The 21,586-nt window shown below is 32.3% G+C and overlaps 2 protein-coding genes across 2 annotated transcripts; one reads left to right on the top strand and one right to left on the bottom strand.

Moving 5' to 3' along the window:
- The first annotated feature begins 14,440 nt into the window (after positions 1-14,440).
- LOC133698664 (tubulin alpha-6 chain-like) lies at positions 14,441-17,167 on the top strand. The gene is made up of 5 exons (XM_062121712.1): positions 14,441-14,744; positions 15,303-15,517; positions 15,586-15,785; positions 15,924-16,432; positions 16,638-17,167. The coding sequence occupies exons 1-5, from the start codon at positions 14,632-14,634 to the stop codon at positions 16,951-16,953; spliced, it is 1,353 nt and encodes a 450-aa protein (XP_061977696.1). The 5' UTR covers positions 14,441-14,631; the 3' UTR covers positions 16,954-17,167.
- A 932-nt stretch (positions 17,168-18,099) lies between these two features.
- Positions 18,100-19,563, bottom strand: LOC133702237 (ethylene-responsive transcription factor ERN1-like). Its single transcript, XM_062126530.1, has one exon. The coding sequence runs from the start codon at positions 19,035-19,037 to the stop codon at positions 18,174-18,176; it is 864 nt and encodes a 287-aa protein (XP_061982514.1). The 5' UTR covers positions 19,038-19,563; the 3' UTR covers positions 18,100-18,173.
- Between the last annotated feature and the right edge of the window lie 2,023 nt (positions 19,564-21,586).

Genomic DNA, 21,586 nt, shown 5'->3' with positions numbered 1-21,586 from the left:
GGTTCAAACTGTGGTTGAAATTGAGGCTAAATAAAAAGTAGTTTAATGTGTTTGGTTAAGAATGATTTTAAAATTAAGGTTATAAAATAATTTTAAAAAATATATATTAATATTGATGGTTTTAAATTTAAATATTGTAGAATTAATTACTCCTATTACATCATGAAATAAATAATACTTTATATAAAATATTTTTTATTATTCCATTGAATTATTTATAATTCCATTACGTACAAAATTTATCAGATAAGAACTACAGTTTTCATAATATTTTGAGTGTGTAATAAAATTAGATAAAATATTACCAGGTATAAAATTGATATTATAGTGCGAGTGAATTTAATTCACTATATACTAGTATTTCAGGAAAAAAAATATTGTTCACATAGTGCGAATGAATTTAATTTACTCTAAAACTAATTTCTTTTTTAAATGTAAATGTAAATGTAAATGTTAAATAAAAAAAAAGTGTGTGAACAGTGCAAGTGAATTGCACTGTTCCGTATTTTTCAAGTGAACAGTGCAAATCTCTTGCACTGTTCACTGAACAGTGTGTTCTACACTGTTCATGCTAATTAAATTTAGCGTGAACAGTGTCCACAAAAGCAGCAATTTGCTGCTTCTTCTTTTCCTGCGTCTCGGACGCGAAAAAACGTGGGGCCCATACACAGTAAAATGTGTTTTTTTTTTTACCAAACGAGTTGCATCTGCGTTTTAAACAAAACGCAGACGCAACCTCGTTAACAAACGGGTTCTACATTTCAAGTTGCATGTTAGAGATTTTTTAAGAAAATAAAGGAGTCGTTTTGTATAAAAACAACACAACATTCTTAAGAAATTCATTTACCTCTATCGAGGGACATTATTTTAATAATTTTGAAAGCAAAAACCCTAATGTAGAAAAACATACATGTTAGTTTATAATAGTTAAAGCGGTTATTTAGTTTTTTAATCTTTTTGAATCCAAGATTTAAGATCAAATTTTATATAAAAAAAAGATATTTTATTAAATTTATTAGATTGATGTGCATATTATTATTATTTTCATGTAAAAGGGTTATTAATTAGATCAACTCTTTTTCATTTTTCATGTCTACATATATATATATATATATATATATATATATATATATATATATGACTTGTTCAAATTGCTAAGAAACACTATTGTATACCTTAGATCACATGCAATTGTATATATCTCATCAAGGGGGGTCTTTGCACCTCATCGTAAATCAAAGAACAAAAAATAAAGATCGTGGCATGCTGCATGCCCATGCATGCAGGAGCTGTCGCGATACGTAAAAGGAGAAGAAATCAAAAAAAAAAAGAGTTCCAAAACACACATCATTTCTTTCATTCTGATGGATCTCCTTTTTAGCTAGTCAAACTAACTAATATTGTCATGTGTGTGTGTGTGTGTGTGGGGGGGTGGTATTTCCTTGTAATTAAGAGAGAGAAAAGACCCTATAGAACTACGCACTAGCAAAGGATTTTAGCTTTGATAAAGGGAGTGAGGTCGAGGGAAATAGAGATGGTGATTGGTGGAGGTAGAGCAGGATATTGATGACACTAGTTAAAAAAATATTAAAAAAAAGTTAAGATCTAAAAATATTAGATTTTTTTGCAAAGCTATATTCAAGAGTTTTAGATTTGACTGCAACACCTGATCCAATAGTAATATTTATAATAACAATAAACTTGAAAGATTCAAGTTTAGGTGGGTCTGACTGCAATACTACACCGAATAGTTTTGGATATGAGTCTGGTTACAAGGTTGTGTCATAAAAGTGTGATACTTAAATAAATAAATTAAAAAAAACAAAGAAAAAAAACCAACATTAAGAAAAAAAAAAACTAATGAAGAAAAAGAAAAAAAAATCTAAATTAACTGGGTTAACCCGTCAAACCTGAGATCCGTGTCATGAAAGTCTAAAAACTAAATAGAAAAGAAATTAATATCAACAAATTAAATAAAAAAAAGTTAATTAAAAAAAGACATTAATCTTTTCACCGTGAACTGGACTGCGCAGTTCACAGTGAAAGGCATAAAAAGAAAAAAAAAGCAAAAAAAAAACTAAAAGCATCAGCCTGGACTGTGCAGTTCACAGTGAAATGCATAAAAAGAAAAAAAACTAAAGGCATCAGCCTTTTCACCGTAGACTGCATACAATTTAAAAGATGAAATCGGAAGAACAAAACTAACTAGGAAAAAGAAAAACAATTTGAATCAACTGGGTTAACCCGTCAAACCTGGCATCCGTGTTATGAAAGTCTAATAATTAAACATAAAAAATTTAATATTAAGAAACTAAAATAAAAGAATAATTACAAAAGAAGAAAAAAAGACAAAAAAAAAACTAAAGGCAACAGCTTTTTCATTGTGGACTGCACTGTGCAGTCCACAGTAAAGGGCTTAAAAAAGAAAAGAAAAAAAAACAAAGGCATACACCACGGGTTTTTTTTCTTGCATAAAAAATATCAAAAAAGGCTAAGATCTAAGAATGTTATGTCTTTCTGCAAAGATATACCCAAGAGCCTTTGGTCTAACTACAACACTTGACCCAATAGTAATATTTATAATAATATTAAACTTACATGACTCAAGTTTAAGTGAGTCTGGTTGCAACACCGGACCCAAGAGCCTTAGATGTGGGTCTGGCTATAAGGTCGTGTCATAAAAATATGATAATTAAATAGATTAATAAAAAGAAAAAAACAAAGAAAAAAATCAACGGGAAGAAAAGAACTAATGAAGAAAAAGAAAAAGAAATCTGAATTAACTGGGTTAACTCTTCAAACCAGGTTAACTCATCAAACCTTTGATTCATGTCATGAAAGTTTGATAACTAAATAGAAAAAAAAAATTTAACGGGTTAACCCATAATTAACTGGGTTAACCTGTCAAGCTCGGGATACGTGTCATGAAAGTCTGATAATTAAATAAAAAAAAATTTAACATTAACAAACTAAACTAAATGAAAAAAATTAATTCAAAAGAAAAAAAATAAAAATCCAAGACTCGTCAAACCAAGTTAACCCGTCAAACTCGAGATCTGTATCATAAAAGTCTAATAATTAAATAAAAAAAATTACCATTAACAAACTAAATTAAACAAAAACATTCATTAAAAGAAAAAAACACAAAAAAAAAGCAAAAAAAAAACCTATAAAGGAATAAAAAACAAAAAAAAAATGAAAACGAATATATATATATATATATATATATATATATATATATATTATAATATAATTATAATTATAATTGTAATTGTAATTGTAATTATAATAATTATTATATATAAGTATAATTAAAAGGCGTGGGGAAGCTACAATGCTTTCCCCACGCCTTTTAGTATATTGTTAATTGTCAGACAAACAAAATGAGTCTCTTTTCGAGCAAAGGCATTTGGCAAAGCAAGTACTTCAGGTGATGACGAGGCGAGTTGATATTGGAGTAGCTTGCGACTGAAGATTCGAAAAGTTGTGTATTAACTGGGCATGCGATAAAATGATAGATTATCGTATATATATTGAAGAAAAAACTTTATAATATTAAAACTATAAGTATCATTTATTGTAGAAAGATTGATGAATAAAACAAAAATCACTATAAGATTTCATAGTTTTACTGACGGACAGATTCTATCGGTATGAGATTCAGAGTTCATCGGTAATTTTTTTACCGATTAAATCGCCGACGGAAAACGTCCGTCTGCATGGCGTTCGTCGGTAATACCGAATTCTTTCTCTAAATCTGTCGGAAAAAAAAAAATTATCGATGGTTTTACAGACGAAAATTGCGCGCAAAAAAAAAAAATCTCGCTTGAAATATACCGACAGATTTATTCCGTTAGTGATAGTGGTATATCCAGTAAATATTTTTCATCTCCTGGTTAAATGCCGATGAACGGTATCCCTCTATAAATTTATCGGTGAGTGTGGCATTTCCACCACTCTGTGAAATGCCGACAGACTTTATCTGTCTATAAATTCGTCGATAATTGTGGCATTTGCATTAAGCTATTGTGAAATGCCAACGGACGTTATCCGTATGTAAATTCATTGGTGATGGTGGCATTTTCTGCTCTCTGTCATATGCTGACGGATACATTCCGTCTGTAAATACCTCGCTGGGTATTTTTAAATTTTTTTTTAAAAAAACTTATTTAGAATAAATAATATAACAAAAATAAAATTTTATTAAACATCAAAAACCAAAAAATAAAGTTAAATAATATTCATTACAAATTGAATGTGTTTCAAAAAAAATATTAAATTAGCACAATGACGGAGCTAGAGGAGGAGGCTGGTTGTTATACGGCAAAAAAGGGGACGCACATGTATCACCACTCTGTGATGCCATGTTCATGACCATTTGGCGAAGTTGTTCATAATTCGTCGAGAGTTGCTTGTATTTTTCGGTGAGATGAACCGTGTGTTGTTCATAATTCGCCGATAGTTGCTCGTATTTTTCGATGAGATGAGTCGTGTGTTGCTGCAAGGCCACGAGCTCCTTAGTTTGGGTGTTCGATACTGATTGGGAGCTCCCAACGGTTGAGACACTACGAGCCGCCCGCAAGTTCTCGGCCGCAGTGTTGGAGAGCCCGTACACCCGATTTTTATCGGGACCACCGGACAATCCAACCTCCATCCACAAATCCAGATCGAAATCTGGATGGGTCGAAGGATCATCCCCATATCTCTCCCTCAACCTGTTATTATAGGTCTCCTGAAAATGAAAAAAGAAATCATCATATTTAATTCAATAAAAATAATAACTTACGAAATAAAATGGTTGAACGAACATACCACAAAGTGTTGAGCGCGATTGTCAACGAACTATTGCGCCTTCTTTTGGGGGTCTTCACTCCGCACGTGCGTCTCAACAAACAGCTCCATTGGGCTTGGCTCACGTCCAAGAGACGTAGCCTGTAAGGAAAAAAATTAATTAAGTAACAACAATATATTTCATTTAAATTAATCTTACCATCCGTTTCGCATGTGTAGCAAACGAAATGGAGTCGTCGGTATGCGTTGTCACCGAACCATGAATTGGCCGATTCCAGTTGCCAGCACCAGACTGTGAGCATCGTGTGAACCGCTCAAACATCACGTGCTCAAGATATTGCGGCCATATATCTGCCCGGATGTATAGCGGTTTGAAATCCCTTCAAACCGCCACGTCGCTCCAGCCTTAAAGACCGTTATCTCTCGCGTTTGTTTTTTTTGCTTTTTTTTGTGCTTCATACCAAAAATCACGCAGCCTGCTTCCATAGCGATAAATTAGATTTTGAAACATAATTTTTTAAAAAAAATATATTATTTTTTATATGCCACTAGAGTATTTTCCTTGTTAGTTCTGGGTTTGTAATGAGAATGCCCACATGTCATACACTCGGTCAGCTCAGCATTTTCAAGGTAGTATAACATACAGAAGTTAGGGCAAATGTCAATTTTCTGGTATCCTAAACTGAGGGGTTTCATCATGGACTTCGCAACATAGAAGTTCTCTTTCAGCTTGTTCCCTTTAGGTAAAATACTTCTCGCCCATTTAATAAATTTGTCATACCCAGTCTCATTCAACCTGTGATCTAACTTGATGGTGAACACATGTGCTACGCCCGATAATTTACTGTGGTTCGTGCGGCCATCCTATAATGGTTCGTCAGAATCTTTCAACAAATCAAAAAACTTAGCTGCATCTGCATTAGGTTCTTCTTCTATGATTGGACATTGACTGACATTAACTTAATTCATTCTCATTACATCCATAACCATATTCATATAATGATTAATATTGTCATTTGCAACTTTATGCACGTTGCTAGCGCTAGAAGTTGACCCAACCACCCTTTCTCCCATGCTCTTATTATGAATAAATACTTCTCCGTGTGCATACCAACACCGGTAATTCTTCATAAACCATTTGTGTAGAAGATGCATCATTACAACATCTAGATGCAGATACTCTTTTTTTTTACACTTCCTGCATGGACACCTAATACCGCCTCCAGTAAAATTTCTGGGAATAGATGTTGTGAAATTAATAAAACCCTGAACCCCGTTACAATAATCCATCCTCCGTAATCCTTGAGGTGAATCTCGATACATCCATGAACGATCATCCATAACTTCTATCGAATCTCTATAAAATTATGATGTTAGGTAAATAAATTTGCAAAAATATTGGTTTACCTCGAGATTATCCAACAAACTAATTACAACTTTTCATAAATATTAAATATTCATTATTAATTATCAATGTCCATACAAATTTATACATATAAATTTAAGGAAATTACAACTCCGCAATAGCATTGATAAAAATTAAAACAGACCCGTTAAACAAGCTATTAATTATTTCACCACAACACATGTAATTCAGTAATTCAACAAAGTTTCAACAATTTACAAACAAATACAATTTTATAAAATCTAAAACAAACCATAACAAGTAAAAAATTATACATTCATATACTACAAGTTTGTTTGAGAAATAACAATAAAACATGTACATATACTAACAAAATACATACACTAAAAAAATAATAAAATTGACATTAAATGTTAAAATTAAAAAAAATAGAATTACTTACAAAAGATGATAAAATCCATAATAAATCAGAACACGGATGTCGTGACCACAAAACTTAAAGAAATATGACTTGTGCTGAGAAGAGGGAGTTTGTTTTTTGGGGGGCTGGTTGTTTGCAATTTGGAAGGGAAGAGTTGGGATGGGGAAGAAGAAGGAGAAATGGGGAGGAGAGGATTGGCAAAGTGGTGATATATAAACTTTTACAGATAGAATCACTGACAGAATCATTCTGTCGATGATTTCATCGGCAATTCTGACGATGAATCGGTCACGTCACTGTACGGAGATCCCAGTTTGAATTCCTCGGTAATTCTGTTGGTAAAATCGCCCGCAAAAACTTCCGCGTTAGCGAACCAGCTTTTTTTTTTTAATTCTGAATATTCCGTCGGTATATACTGACCGAAGTATTATGTCGGTATATACCAACTGAATTACATACAGAAAAGATTCCGTCGGTAATTATGACCGCAAATTACCGACAGAATTATCCCGCTTGTAATTTCATTTGTATTAAGCGAAATCCTAGAAGTGAATCATATTAATTCACTCTCGCTAAAAAAGTATAAGAATTCTTATTTTTTATTTCTCTTTCCCGTGTCGACAAATAATGAATTAAGATGATGAAAGATGAAGCAAACAGAAAATTTATTTACATCGATGGTATATTTTCTCAGTGTAAAAACTGTATTTTTTTTTTTTTTGTATAAAAATCACCAAGATATTTACTCATTGAAATGTGTTGCTAGCGAGTGTCTAATCGGGAGTTTTAGATTTATCAATAATTCAATTAGCAATTTAAAAGCGGATGGATAAATCAATATAATAATTACATTGATGATAAAAATAGACTCTAACTATTTTTTGTCAGCCTATTCATCGTTGAAATTTATCATAGATATTTTTCTTTGTTATTTTAATCATTGATATTTTTCATTGTTATTTTTATTGGAAATTAATGACTTTCCAGTAGCATGGAAAGATGCGTTTCTTTCTCCAGTATTTTTTATATGTAACGTGCATCATATTAACTATCTAGATAACAATTAATAAAATAATCCTTTTAATTATCTATCGTCGTAATCATAAGAATTAATCTTTAATTTAACTAGTAATCTCACTATTTTTCTTCCAATATTGATTCGTTTCATATTTTATAATTACTGACGTCCAACAAAATGATATTTAAATATAGGTTAATTCCCAGCAGGTTGTCTGTATCAAGCTTTTCTGCAAGAGTAAGGTTTTGAATAAAACTTACAATATGTTAATTAGGCCTATATATGCTCCATTTTCTTTTCATGCTTTATTTTTTATATATAGTTTTCTGCTCCATTATATAGTTTGATATATATATATAGTGTATTTAAAAAATTACCTTATAACTACTCTAAAAGACTTGGCTGCACACACCTTCAATTCTTCATCCTTCGTATCAACAGTGAAGGGCTGTTATTCTTTTTATATTTTTTTTCATCTTATTTTCTTCATTTCTTTTAAAAAAAATTTGTATTTTCTTAACAAATACCCTACTATTTAGTTTATATTTGATTTTACAAGTATTTATTTTTTATTATCGTATAATTAAGTAAAAAATAATTTTAAAAAAATGGAATGGAGTCCATCATCCGAACCGTGGATTTGATGGATTAAGCCGCGAAGCTTACGTCAATCAAGAATTTGCACTGTCTTAATTTAAAAAAATTATCATCTTATTTTTTAAAAAAAAATCAAATTAATTATATTTTATATCGGTCATCTAGATTACTTTCAAATCCCAAATTAATTAAATTATATTGGAATAATTATCTCATCATTTAATTTTAAACTTAAACTACATAAAAAGTTATATCAGAAAATTTTATAGATATATTTTTTTTTTAATTCAAGCGGCAGAGAATAGCTCGACGCTATAATTAATTGTGGAGTTTGCAGGCACTCGGATCTGTCTCTGGGCCTTAATGTTGGTGAACAGTGAACACCCAAAAAGAATGTTGCCAGGAGGCCCAGCCTGTTGTGTGCACCGCAATGTTTTTGTTGATGGTCCCAGCAGCCTGTTGTCTGCGGAATGGGCTCTGTAATAAAGCCCTCGATGACCGTTCCAGATAGATTTTCACGTCAAGGAGTTGGTTTCTTGGTTAAAAGGAGTTTGCTTTTCTTTTCTTTTTCTTTTTTTAATTTCTCGGGTCCAAATCTTGAAGTTAATATTCCAAAAACAAAAATATTTGATTTTTTAAATGTACCATGTGGATGTGAGGCGTCTTCTTAAGATAATTCGAGAGAAACTCGATCTTAATTAATACATAAATTCTATCCAAAAATGCAAATGATATGTTCAAAGAAGTTTATGAGACGTGTTTGTTTGATAATTTCTTATTGCTTATTGTTTGCTGAAACTTCAATGTATTTATAGCATTACAGTAGGGCTTTAAAATGTGTTCTAATTGTTTAAACACACATTATTAGACCTTTTATTTCTTTACTTTCACTTTCCTTTTCCTTTTCTTTGTTGGGGTACTTCCTATTCCAAGAAAAACATATGTGATATAAGATTAAAAAAATACAGTAAGATTAAAAAAATACAGTAATGCAGAGTTAAAAACTTGAGAACAAGAAGAAAGTTGGGAGTAAAGTGTGCTTTTATCAAGTATTTCTCTCTAAACTCTCTTAGACTATGTTTGTTTTCTGGAATTTATTTTCTGGAAAATCACTTTTCAAACTTTCCTGTGTTTGTTTGCCATTAGAAAAGTTGGTCAACGAAAAACACTTTTCAGTCAAAGAAAATTTTGGCTTGATTTCCAAGAAAGTATTTTCTTGGAAAATTTGAGCGGAAAACACTTTCCGGAAATTGTGAAAAATTTAGAAATGTCATATTATTTGCTGATTATATCAAATTTGATCCTCAAACTTTTGATTGATATATATATTTTGTTTTGAATATTTATTTTTCAATTTCATCTTTTAAAATTTAATTTTTATATTAACTTTGGTCCTTATTTTTATAATTGTTATTTGTCTTTTCCTAATCATTTTTTTATTGAAATTTTTTATCTATCAAATTTGGTCCTCATTCTTTTGATTGTTACTTATTTTATTTGAAATAATTTATGAAATGTTAATTATTATTACTATTTTAATTTCTTCATCTTTTTTTTTACTTTTTAGATTTGATCTCTATTATTTTGATTATTATTTATTTTATTTGAGATAATTTATGAAATTATATTTTTTTTCAATTTCATTCTCATTCAATTTTTTAATTTGTAAGATTTGTTCCTCAATATTTTAATAAACTTGAGAAAAATAAAACATTAATAAGTTATTTTCCATCTCATTTTCCATGACATAACTAAACACTGGAAAGTGTTTTCCAACTTATTTTCCATCACACTACCAAACATTAGAAAATAATTCACTTTCCCGGAATTCACTTTCTAACCATGTTTGTTTTCCAGAAAGTAGTTTCCGGGAAATCACTTTCAAAACTTTCCTGTGTTTGTTTGCCTTTAGAAAAGTTGGTCAACGGAAAACACTTTCCAGTCAAAGAAAAATTTGGCTTGGTTTTCAGGAAAGTGTTTTCCTAGAAAATTTGGGCGGAAAACACTTTCCGGAAGCTGTGAAAAAATTAGAAATGTCATTATTTGCTGATTATATCAAATTTGATCTTCAAACTTTTGATTGCTATATATAATTTGTTTTAAATATTTATTTTTCAATTTCATCTCTTAATTTCATTTTTATATTAACTTTGATCCTTATTTTTATAATTGCTATTTGCTTTTTCCTTATCATTTTTTTATTGAAATTTTTTATCTATCAAATTTGGTCCTCATTCTTTTGATTGTTACTTATTTTATTTGAAATAATTTATGAAATGTTAATTATTATTATTTTAATTTCTTCATCTTTCATTTTTTTTTTAATTTTTTAGATTTGATCTTTATTATTTTGATTATTATTTATTTTTATATTAACTTTGGTCCTTATTTTTATAATTGCTATTTGCTTTTTCCTTATCATTTTTTTATTGAAATTTTTTATCTATCAAATTTGGTCTTCATTCTTTTGATTGTTACTTATTTTATTTGAAATAATTTATGAAATGTTTATTATTATTTTTTTAATTTCTTCATCTCTCATTTTTTTTTAATTTTTTAGATTTGATCTTTATTATTTTGATTATTATTTATTTTATTTGAGATAATTTATGAAATTATATTTTTTTTCAATTTCATTCTCATTCAACGTTTTAATTTGTAATATTTGTTCCTCATTATTTTAATAAACTTGAGAAAAATAAAATATTAATTAGTTATTTTCCAGCTCATTTTCCATGACATAACCAAACACTAGAAAGTGTTTTTCAACTTATTTTCTATTACACTACCAAATATCGAAAAATACTTTCCCGGAATTCACTTTCCAAAAGAAAACTACTTTCCAGCAAACAAACGGGACCTAAAAGAAAACTACTTTCCAACAAATAAATAGGACCTTAGTTATTCTTTCTCCTTTTGTACTGCTTAATAATACTAAATTACAAGTCTTTTTATATAAATAAAGTCCTAAATAATCAAAGAATTAAACTAATACAAAAAAATCCAATGAAATAAGAGATTATAATTAATGAGTGAAATATTTTTTATGAGTCAAAATATTTGGTTAAGATTTTTATAAATAGAAAAAGTCTTAACCAAATAAAATTGGTCTGGTAAACACGCCAAGCTCAAAAACTTGGGCTTAACAATCAGTTAAGTCTAAGGTATCATGGGTTTGAAAAACATACTAGACTTAAAGAACTTTAACTTGTCAGTCAACCAAATCCAAGATAGTGTAGATTTAACAAACACGCTGGACCCAAATGACTTGGGCTTAATAGTCAATCAAACCCAAGATAACACGAGTCTGGAAAACATACTAAACCTAAAAAACTTTAATTTGATAGTCGACCAAGCCCAAGATAGCATGAGTCTAACAAACACGTCAGACCCAAAGAACTTAGGCTTGACAGTAAGCCAAGGTCGGGGTAGCGCAAGTTTGACAAACATGCCAAATCCAAAGAATTTGGACTTAACAGTCAGCCAAGTCTAGAGTAACGTGGATCTGACAAACATGTTGCATTGGGAATAAGTTGGAAAAAAAACATTAAAAGCTTGTTGAATTTGGGGGGGGCACAATGGTACAATAAAGAAAATATATTATATCTTAAATAACTTATGTAATTAGTTTTTATAGGCATGTAAGAGGTTTTTGAGGTATATTTTATCTGCATCCATAAGAAACACAATCTATACTTTAAATAAGAAAGAGAATCATAATACTCAGACAGTGAACAGTGAAGACAAATGATATATGGATACAAGAGGGGACAAATTACATACATGTCCATGTTCTGCTTGTCCTCATCCGCCATGTACTGCACTGGATATACACACACTTGTTGTTGCTGATTAATGCCAGCAAATTTATGGGACCTTGATGATGCCCTGCTGTCTTCTTCTTTTTTCATCTTTTTCTGGTCGAAACCAATTTAATTTCCATTTACAACAAATTTAAAAGCATGTTTCTACTCTCTGTCGTGGAATGTTGTCATTCTATATATAAATGAGAGTGGGAGAAGAACAGCATTCTCTCTGTAAACTTGCCAAACCCTCATAACTTAAGTAGCCAGCCTCTTCCTTTACTGCTATATATATGAACTCAGTAAAGCATGCAAAAAATTGATTAATTATTATGGTGAAAATTACCTATATTAGATTTTGATAATTGAGGTTGAGTTTTATTTTAAAGATCTAAGGCTTGAATTGATTATGTGAGTGCTGCTATGGTATGGTTGCACCTGCATTTCTAAACTAAAAACATTTAACTGCGCACATGTTTTCAAATGTATACTAAATCTAATAGTGAAAAACTTATTTTCAACCTTTTATGTTCTTGTAATTTAATTAATGCATATTGCACTGGTGTTTATTAATGGTAATTAGCTATGAGTTATTGCACAAGCTACTAATTAGGTGAGAAAAGATGGAGACGAGATGGTGATAAGAAGAACACTTGATTAGATGCATCTTTGATTTTGTGGCAGAAATGATAGTTTTTAAATAGAGTTGAATTTTTTTTATTAAAATTATTTGTTTATATTGATTTCACGTGATCATATTAAAAATAAATTTTAAAAAATAAAAAAGATATTATTTATAAAAAAAAAAAAACAATTTAAATGCCAAGCAGACAATAATTACACTCCCTCTCTCTGGTGGCTATTCTTGAAGGGACTGTTAGAAGGAATATTGTAGCCATGTGAAGGCCACCTGAGTAAAGGCATTAATAAATGTGGTAAGCAACTCTGTTGGTCCAACGCCCGGCAAGAAAACAGAGCCACCTCTGGACTTCGAAGCTTCATCTCAAGACTTGCATATGATTGATCATCTCGGTGATTAATTGATCTGAAATCTGATCTGAATTTTTAGTTAAATCCGATTGAAATTAACTCCATTTTAATTAAATAAAAATTAAAATAATATTGTTTTGTTTTTATTTTTTTTTAAATCTTGAAACAACACCGTCTTGAATTGGCTTTAATTAATCTATCAAACTAATAACTCTCTTCTCTTCCTGGGCCGAGCGGGTGATGACCTGAGTAGCATGTGGGAACTTAGTTTTATACAATAGCAAGTGGAATTAAGAGAGAGAATGAGTTCTTTGTGCAAGAAGAATACAGCAGTTTTGGGTCAGTCCCCAAGAGAGTGTTTTTTTTTATTGTATATTGAAAGCAGACAACATCAAAAAAAAAAAAAAAAACAAGGGATCCATGTTAATTAGAGGGAAAAGAACAATGTTGAAATCGTCAAAGGGTGAACCTAGCTAGGTCACAATTCCTAGGCTATGATATTAAAATCCAGGCCATCAAATATACCAATTAACTCAAATCAATTAAAATCATTTTATAAGTTAAAATAATATTCATTTGAAATTAACTTTGAATTGTTTTTCTTTTTTACTCCGTCTTCTGTCAAAAACTAGATCTTGAATCCATCAAATATACCCGATCTGATTTAGACAATGTTCCAGAATGATGTTGAAATTGTATTTTTTAAAAATTAAATTTTTTTCATATTTTCGGATTATTTTGATGTGCTGAGGTTAAAAATAATTTTTTTAAATTTTTTTTTATTATTTTAATATATTTTAAATAATAATCAATATTATAATTTTGAACACTGTATTAATCGATAAATGTGTCACAAACATCTTAGCAATAAATATTTGTATATGGTATTTTACAACCACAGCTCACAACATCTGCAAATGCACATGACACCCACCTCCCGAGCGGTCCTCAATTTTCCACCTATGTCCAATATTACCCCAAGGAACTTCTCTTATCTCCCATTTTCTCCATTAATCCCAACAAAATCCACGGTCAATAAGACAGCAAGTTTGAAGTGGGCCCCAAGCAAGGCTGGCGCCAAATTGTGGGGACCGTTTTTATTTTTTTTTATCGGATTCCAAATCTTCTATCGAATTTCATTTATGTCTCCTTCAAATCTTGCTGTCCAATTAAAAAAAAAAAATAAACGGAAAGAAAAGTGGATGGCTATAATTGTAGTCCCTATAAATTCAAAAATGTTTCATTCTTGACCCTTTGTTTTAGATTCTCCAACATTAACCATAGTTTGTTCTTGTTTTCTGTGTACATAATGCAAAGTTACTTACTGTTGATTTCCATTAGCTATTAGCAGCCAGGGACTACATTGAAACATTTTGGAAACAATGAGACTAACATCATCTATATGTTTTTTAAAGTACATAAACCGGAATGAAATGTTCTGAATCTATAGAGGTGGAAATATAGTTTACCCAAGAAGGCAACTTTGTATAGAGATAGAGAGAGACTGAGATCCAAGAAAAAATCTTGCATCCTTCTCTCGATCTATAACAACGTCAAAGAAACACAGATAGGGAGACTTTGAGTGTCTAAACAGAGAGAGAGAGAGAGACAAGAGACTGTGAGTGCTTAGAGTCAAGGAAAAAAGATGAGAGAAATAATAAGCATTCACATAGGACAAGCGGGGATTCAAGTAGGCAATGCTTGTTGGGAGCTTTATTGTCTTGAACATGACATCCAACCTGATGGAATGATGCCTAGGTATCTTTCTTTTCTGGGTTTTCAATTTTGTTTATCAAGTTTTAAGCTTTTTAGTGATCGATGATCAAGCAGCCAAGTGTTTCGCTCTTTCTTTCTTTACTGTTCTATTCTTGTTTCTGTTTTCTTTGATCTTTTGCTGTTTTTTCTGTATGTTTATGCTAATAGAATTTAGTGGGGTAGTTTTTATATATATGCTTTTTTGTAATGGCGTATTGAAGTATGCTTTTTGATGGGATCAAGATTGTTTATTTTGAGTGTTCAAATCACCAGATCAAGCATCTTTTTTTTGTTGAACAATTACATGGTTGGTCTTCATAGATTTTGATTCCAACTTTTTTGCACTTATCATCTGTAGATAAACCATTTTTTCTCAAGAATCTGTGATGATTTGACACTTTAAGAAGGTGCATTGAAAGCTATGGTCTTTTGATAAATGGGTGAATCTTTAGACATCCATAGTTGTACTTAGAGTATTACGTGTGTTTTTGCCCTGTTTGTGGTCTTGATTAGAGTCGTGGCGTGGTGTGCTAACAAAAAAAAGCTAATATCTTTTGGCAGTGATACTTCACCGGGTGCTGCACATGATGCATTCAATACCTTCTTCAGTGAGACTAGCTCTGGAAAACATGTGCCTAGAGCTATTTTTGTTGACTTGGAACCAACTGTTATTGACGAAGTTAGGACTGGAACTTATCGGCAACTTTTCCACCCTGAGCAACTTATGTCTGGAAAGGAAGATGCTGCTAATAATTTTGCTAGAGGACACTATACAGGTAAAGTAATTAACTCTTTTGCCTTGTAAATGGTTGCGGGATTAAACTGATGTAGTTGTGGTTTGTAGTTGGGAAGGAAATTGTGGATCTCTGTGTTGATCGAGTGAGGAAGTTGGCTGATAACTGCACTGGCTTACAAGGGTTTTTGGTGTTTAATGCTGTTGGTGGTGGAACGGGGTCTGGTTTGGGGTCTTTGTTGTTAGAACGCTTGTCTGTAGATTATGGAAAGAAGTCAAAGCTTGGATTCACCATTTATCCTTCTCCTCAGGTACTTACTGTTTAAAGAAGTTAAAAGCTTGGCTTCCTTTTTCATTACGAGGGATTGCCACAGGAAGCATGATTCCAATAATGGCTAGGTTGTAACTCTTATGGAACTCGGTTATAATGTGTCTCTCTTTGGTTGCAGGTCTCAACAGCAGTTGTGGAGCCTTACAACAGTGTACTCTCTACTCATTCCCTTCTTGAGCACACAGATGTGGCAGTACTCTTGGACAATGAAGCTATTTATGACATTTGTCGAAGATCCTTGGATATTGAAAGACCAACATACACAAATTTGAACCGATTGATATCTCAAACCATATCATCCTTGACAACTTCATTAAGGTTTGATGGGGCCATAAACGTGGATGTTACAGAGTTTCAGACCAACCTTGTGCCATATCCCCGTATCCATTTCATGCTTTCTTCATACGCCCCTGTTATATCAGCTGAAAAGGCGTACCATGAGCAATTGTCAATTCCAGAGATCACAAATGCTGTCTTTGAGCCTGCAAGCATGATGGCTAAGTGTGATCCTAGACATGGGAAATACATGGCCTGCTGTTTGATGTACCGAGGAGATGTTGTTCCAAAGGATGTCAATGCTGCTGTGGCTACTATCAAAAGCAAAAGGACTGTTCAGTTTGTTGACTGGTGAGAAAATACACAACTGGAAGGAAAAAAAAACAACGAATGGTCGTTTTAAAGATACACGAGCATCATTTTCACTATTAGTCTTGAATTTTTCACTTCTATTTTTGTTTTTTCAGTGCCTGATAGTATAAAATCTTAAGCTGACATTTTCCCACTGCTTAACTTATCATTAATCTTGAAATGTTGTTTTACTTGTAATCCGCAGGTGTCCAACTGGCTTCAAATGTGGGATCAACTATCAGCCACCTACTGTAGTACCTGGGGGTGATCTTGCCAAGGTTCAGCGTGCTGTATGCATGATCAGCAACAACACAGCTGTGGCCGAGGTGTTTTCTCGCATTGACCACAAATTTGATCTCATGTACTCCAAGAGGGCTTTTGTCCACTGGTATGTTGGTGAAGGCATGGAAGAAGGGGAATTCTCAGAAGCTCGTGAAGATCTGGCTGCCCTTGAGAAGGATTACGAGGAAGTTGGTGCTGAAGGTGTAGATGATGAAGAGGAAGGTGATGACTATCAATAAGTTATTGCCACTTGCAATAGAATTCATCTGGGAAATGGTTAAGCGTGTGAGGGTTTGGCCACCAACCCGCCCGTCTTACGTTGCCGTTGTTATGTTTGTGATGTGTCGCACCACTATCCTTCTTCTGTAAAATAGTCAAGACTATGTCTGTCTTCGTATTTGAAGTGTATTTTATTGTTTCCAGTTTGATATTTCAGAATTAAGTTTCTCATCATTTCTATGTTTCCCTTCTCGTATTTCTGCCTCCTCTATTCTTTTCATACCGCCGTATGCCATGCAAATTGGCATCTGATAAAATCGTAGGTTCTTTTCCAAGCAGTTACTAAATTGGTTCTGGCAGATCAACTTAGTGGATCATTTTTTGAATCAGTTTAAACATTGACATGATCAAATTACCTGGTTGATTTCTTTCAAATCAGTTCACATTGATCTAATCAACATTAAGTGATATTCTAAGTTAACTTCCAACCTGGTTTATTAGCCAAACGATACGTGAATGAGTTAATTTTAAGGAAATGTTTTTTTTTTTTGTCTAAAACTATGTTGTTTCATTAAAAAAAACCCTGAATTAATTGTAATTTCAGTAACATGTGTCTTAAATCGGATCAAATCATGGACCAGATTTGACAAGTATTCTTTCCCATTGTCCATGCCTGCTGCAACATCCCTTCGAAAGGAAGGGTGTGAAAGTACAGGCCATCTGTGATTACGGAATGCCTAGCTCCCGTTTGCTTGTTAAGTGAATAAATTTGCTTATTGGGTCTCGCTAGATGTTCTGGAAGCATCGAACAAGTGCTCAAATATATGAAGAACTGACAGCCACATAAAACTTAGATAAAACCACAGCTCGCTGTAAGGTGTTAGCTATGTTGTGCAAGTAGGGTTTTTTTTTCTCTTGATCGGAAAAGAATGTAAGCACTTGAATTTTAATCATCACGAGGTTTAGACTTGATAGAAAAGCAAAATGTACAGCAGGCAAGGCAGGCTGAAAGAATTTCCAATCTCTGACTCAAACCTAGGTTTCCTAAAGCCCTAGTGTAAACAAATTGTTGGGAGTAATGAGAAGAAGATGGTGAGAAATGCACGACACTAATTGTATGACAAGCTGTGTCAATGCCTTGTAATAACAAAGGATAACATTCATCGTTGAATGGATCAAAACTTAAATAATATTTGATATCAAAACATAGTTGCTGCCTACATTCATGAAATTGAGAGAATCAACTAGAACAGAACAATTGGCAGAGTGCAGGGAGATCCCAGAGAGCATCACTTGAATCATTAGCATTCTCAAGGTACTCATTCCCTCCATTCATGGCATATAATGATGCTGATATCTGCCTTTCCACCTTCATGCGTTCGAATTCGGCCAACTCTGGACCAGATGATGTATCAGACAACAAACCAACATTCTTCGGCAGCCACATTCCTTCTTGAACAAATTGAAGTTGAGGATCAAACCCAGACGGGAGTAAGCACGAGGGATGGAATTGGGATGTAACCGGTTCAAGCCCTCCAATGCAGCAGCCACTCAAGTCTGGCCTATATGCATTATCAAACACTTGGTTTTCTTGTTTGATGCCATTAAAACAACTACTATGGTTATCGATGGATGATGAAAAACTATCAATGTTGCTATCATTAGGTTGAAAACTATTAATGCTTCTATTGAAACTACTCTTACTGCTAACTATTGTGCTGGTTTTAATGGTAGATTTTGTGGTGGAAGTCGCGGAAGAGTTCTGTTTCAAACTCTTTTTGTGTTTGAGAAGGTTTCTAATTTTCATAGAAACAGGAGAGTTGGAGGGGACATGAGTGTTAAAGTTGGTTCGAGTATTCGAACCACGAAGAAGACAGGCAGCTTCATCATAAGCTCGCGCAGCTTCTTCAGCTGTCGCAAAGGTCCCAAGCCACATTCTGATCTTCTGTGACTGTGTGGTGTCTTTGATCTCTGCCACCCATTTTCCAGAAGGCCTTTGTCTAACTCCAACAAACTTGTTCTTGGAGGTGTTGCTTAAGCATCTCTCCTTGAATTTACTGTGTGAGACTCCTCTTGGCTGCTTTTGGAATTGATGGTATTCCATTTTGCTTTGCAAGTGTTGGGAGAGGAATGGGTGAGAAAAACTAGAGAGAGGGTGGATTTATACAGAGAGAAGGAGTGGTTTAATCTTAGTGGGTGTCTCGTCTTTTTTTACTTGCCAGCATTTTCCATTGAATTTGTTCTGTTTTAAGCATGACTCAGATATCAAAGTTGAAGTTAAGACCCACTTGTCAACACATCTCTGAGGGACTTGCAAGCCATGTCTAGAAGAGAACACCTGAGAAACAATAGTCAGCATTTTCTTATTGGTTTAAGGTTCAAGTTGCCGTCCTCTCCTTCATCTGGTCAACGAAAGAACAAAGCAGGAATCGTGCAAGGCACCAAGGCAAGACACCTGGAGCCCTAGCCTTCAAAGAAGAGCATGATTGGGCCCTTGCATCGCAGATTTTGGTGGCATCTGATTTTGCCTCCCCTCGGAGGAATCTTCACTCACATTATCAGACAAACAAGTGACAAGAGGAACTCGTGAAATGCAATGGTCGTCTACCAGTGATTGCAAGTGCCGCCACTCCTTTGCCCACCTAGGCACCTAGAGTCATCATAGAGACAAGACAGCAGTGACCACCACCCACTTTCCTTCAAGCCCACAACATAACTAGAGATAGTATTAGACTATTCCATTAAACCTAGAATAGATTGCGCTTGTAGAACCACCACAAATTACCATAGCTATAAATCCCCATCCGGCAGTCGACTCATGGCATAGTTAAAAGGCATGGTTAGTCAATTGAGGAAAAAATAAAAGTAATCTAGATGAAAAACTACTCATTCAATTCAAGGTAAAACTTAAAAAATTATAAATCCAGGTTGATTATCCCAACATATAACCTAAATAGTTCAGGATCAAAACCGAATCCGGTTTTATAAGCATGGCTTCTAGTTAAAGGTTTGATGGTATCATTGGGATATTGGTGAGGGTTATTATTGACAATTGATGCATTTCCATCAGTCAAAAATATCTAATAAAACATCAGCAAAGTGCCAAAAATATTTGTATTCGCAGAGTAGCCATTGTCCCATTCAAGTACGGTTCAAAGTTGTGTTTGTTAATTCTCAAAACAAAAAGAACAATTTTGTGTAGTAAGCGACTCCATACACGCTGCAGAGTTTTGTCTCCCTTCCTTTCTTTCTACACATGATAAATTACTACTCTTTTCAAATAATATATTTAAAAAATTCAAAAGAATTACCTAGAAAAAAAAAAAACAAGTTCAACAAAAAAACACTTTAAAAAAAACTTGAGTTAACCTGAGTTAATTTTAATAACTCATCATCATAATAATAAAAAAAAAAACTCAAGAAAAAATTATTCCATGCAAAATGATGAAATTGAAAAGAAAAAACTCATAAAAAAACCTACGAAAAAAAATCATACTTCCAAAAGAAACACTTGGTAAAAAATATCAAAGTTAAATAAAAAAACTTAATATGAAAATGCAAGCTAATTCGGGTTAGATTTACCACCTCACACTTGGGATAACCCATCACATGCTGACACATGCATTTGTTTTTAAATAATATTTAATAAAACCAGCTCAAGGGTCAATAATTAAATGACAAGCATGAAAAAAAATTCAACCCATAAAAAAATTAAAATAATAAAAATTAAAACAATAAGGACTACAAAATGCACAAAAATAATTGAAATGAACTAATTAGAAACAAAATTGAAAAACAAAATAAATAAAAAAAAAGAGCAATAAGAAAATAAGAAACAAAATTGAAAACCAAATAAAATTAAATTAAACTTCCAAGGACAAAATAAAAGGTAAAAAAAGAAATTAATAATCAAAATAATAATAACTAAACCCAAAATAAAATACAAACTCAAGGACACAATTGTATTTGTTAAAGCTCTACATGTATACCAAGTTTAGAAGAAAAAAAAAATCAGATAGTTGCTCAAATGACAAAACACGCCATCTTAAAAGATGTGCTATCACTTTCTATATCGGGTGAGTAGATGATTAGTTTTTTGTAGCTACTATATGTGCCCCTACACGCCATTATAATGACATGATTACACATGTGGTATGCATAGGCCGGCCTATTTTATTGATTTTTAATACTATAATAATACAAATTACTAAAAAAGCAGCATACAAATATTATGAAAAAAATTTGATGCAAATTAAAAAATACACTCCCCAGACTGCCTTTAATTTTTCAAAGTTCAATGGTAAATATAAAATTTTACCATACATAAAATATACGAAAGCTAATTGTTTGAGCTCTGGGCAATGTAATATTTTTTCTGCACATAAAATACATAAAACAACAACCTTACCCTAATCATTTGTCAAGTAACATTTCAATTTCATAAAAAATACAATTTTACTCTCAATATCAAGGCAATTGTTAAGAATAATAAAAGACAAAATTATCATTACACTGATTAAATTACCAAGGCAATTGTTAAGAATAATAAAAGAAAATCATTATTACTGTTTAAATCCACAATAATTCTCCTCATGCTAAAGTTATTGACTGGGTCCTTTTAGTTTTTTTTTTTTTTTTGTTAAAGAGATTCCC

This window comes from Populus nigra, chromosome 1 (assembly GCF_951802175.1).
Source record: "Populus nigra chromosome 1, ddPopNigr1.1, whole genome shotgun sequence".
NCBI classification, from domain to species: Eukaryota; Viridiplantae; Streptophyta; class Magnoliopsida; order Malpighiales; family Salicaceae; genus Populus; species Populus nigra.
The sequence above is the reverse complement of the archived record's forward strand: the minus strand, read 5'-3'. Positions and strand labels throughout refer to the sequence as shown.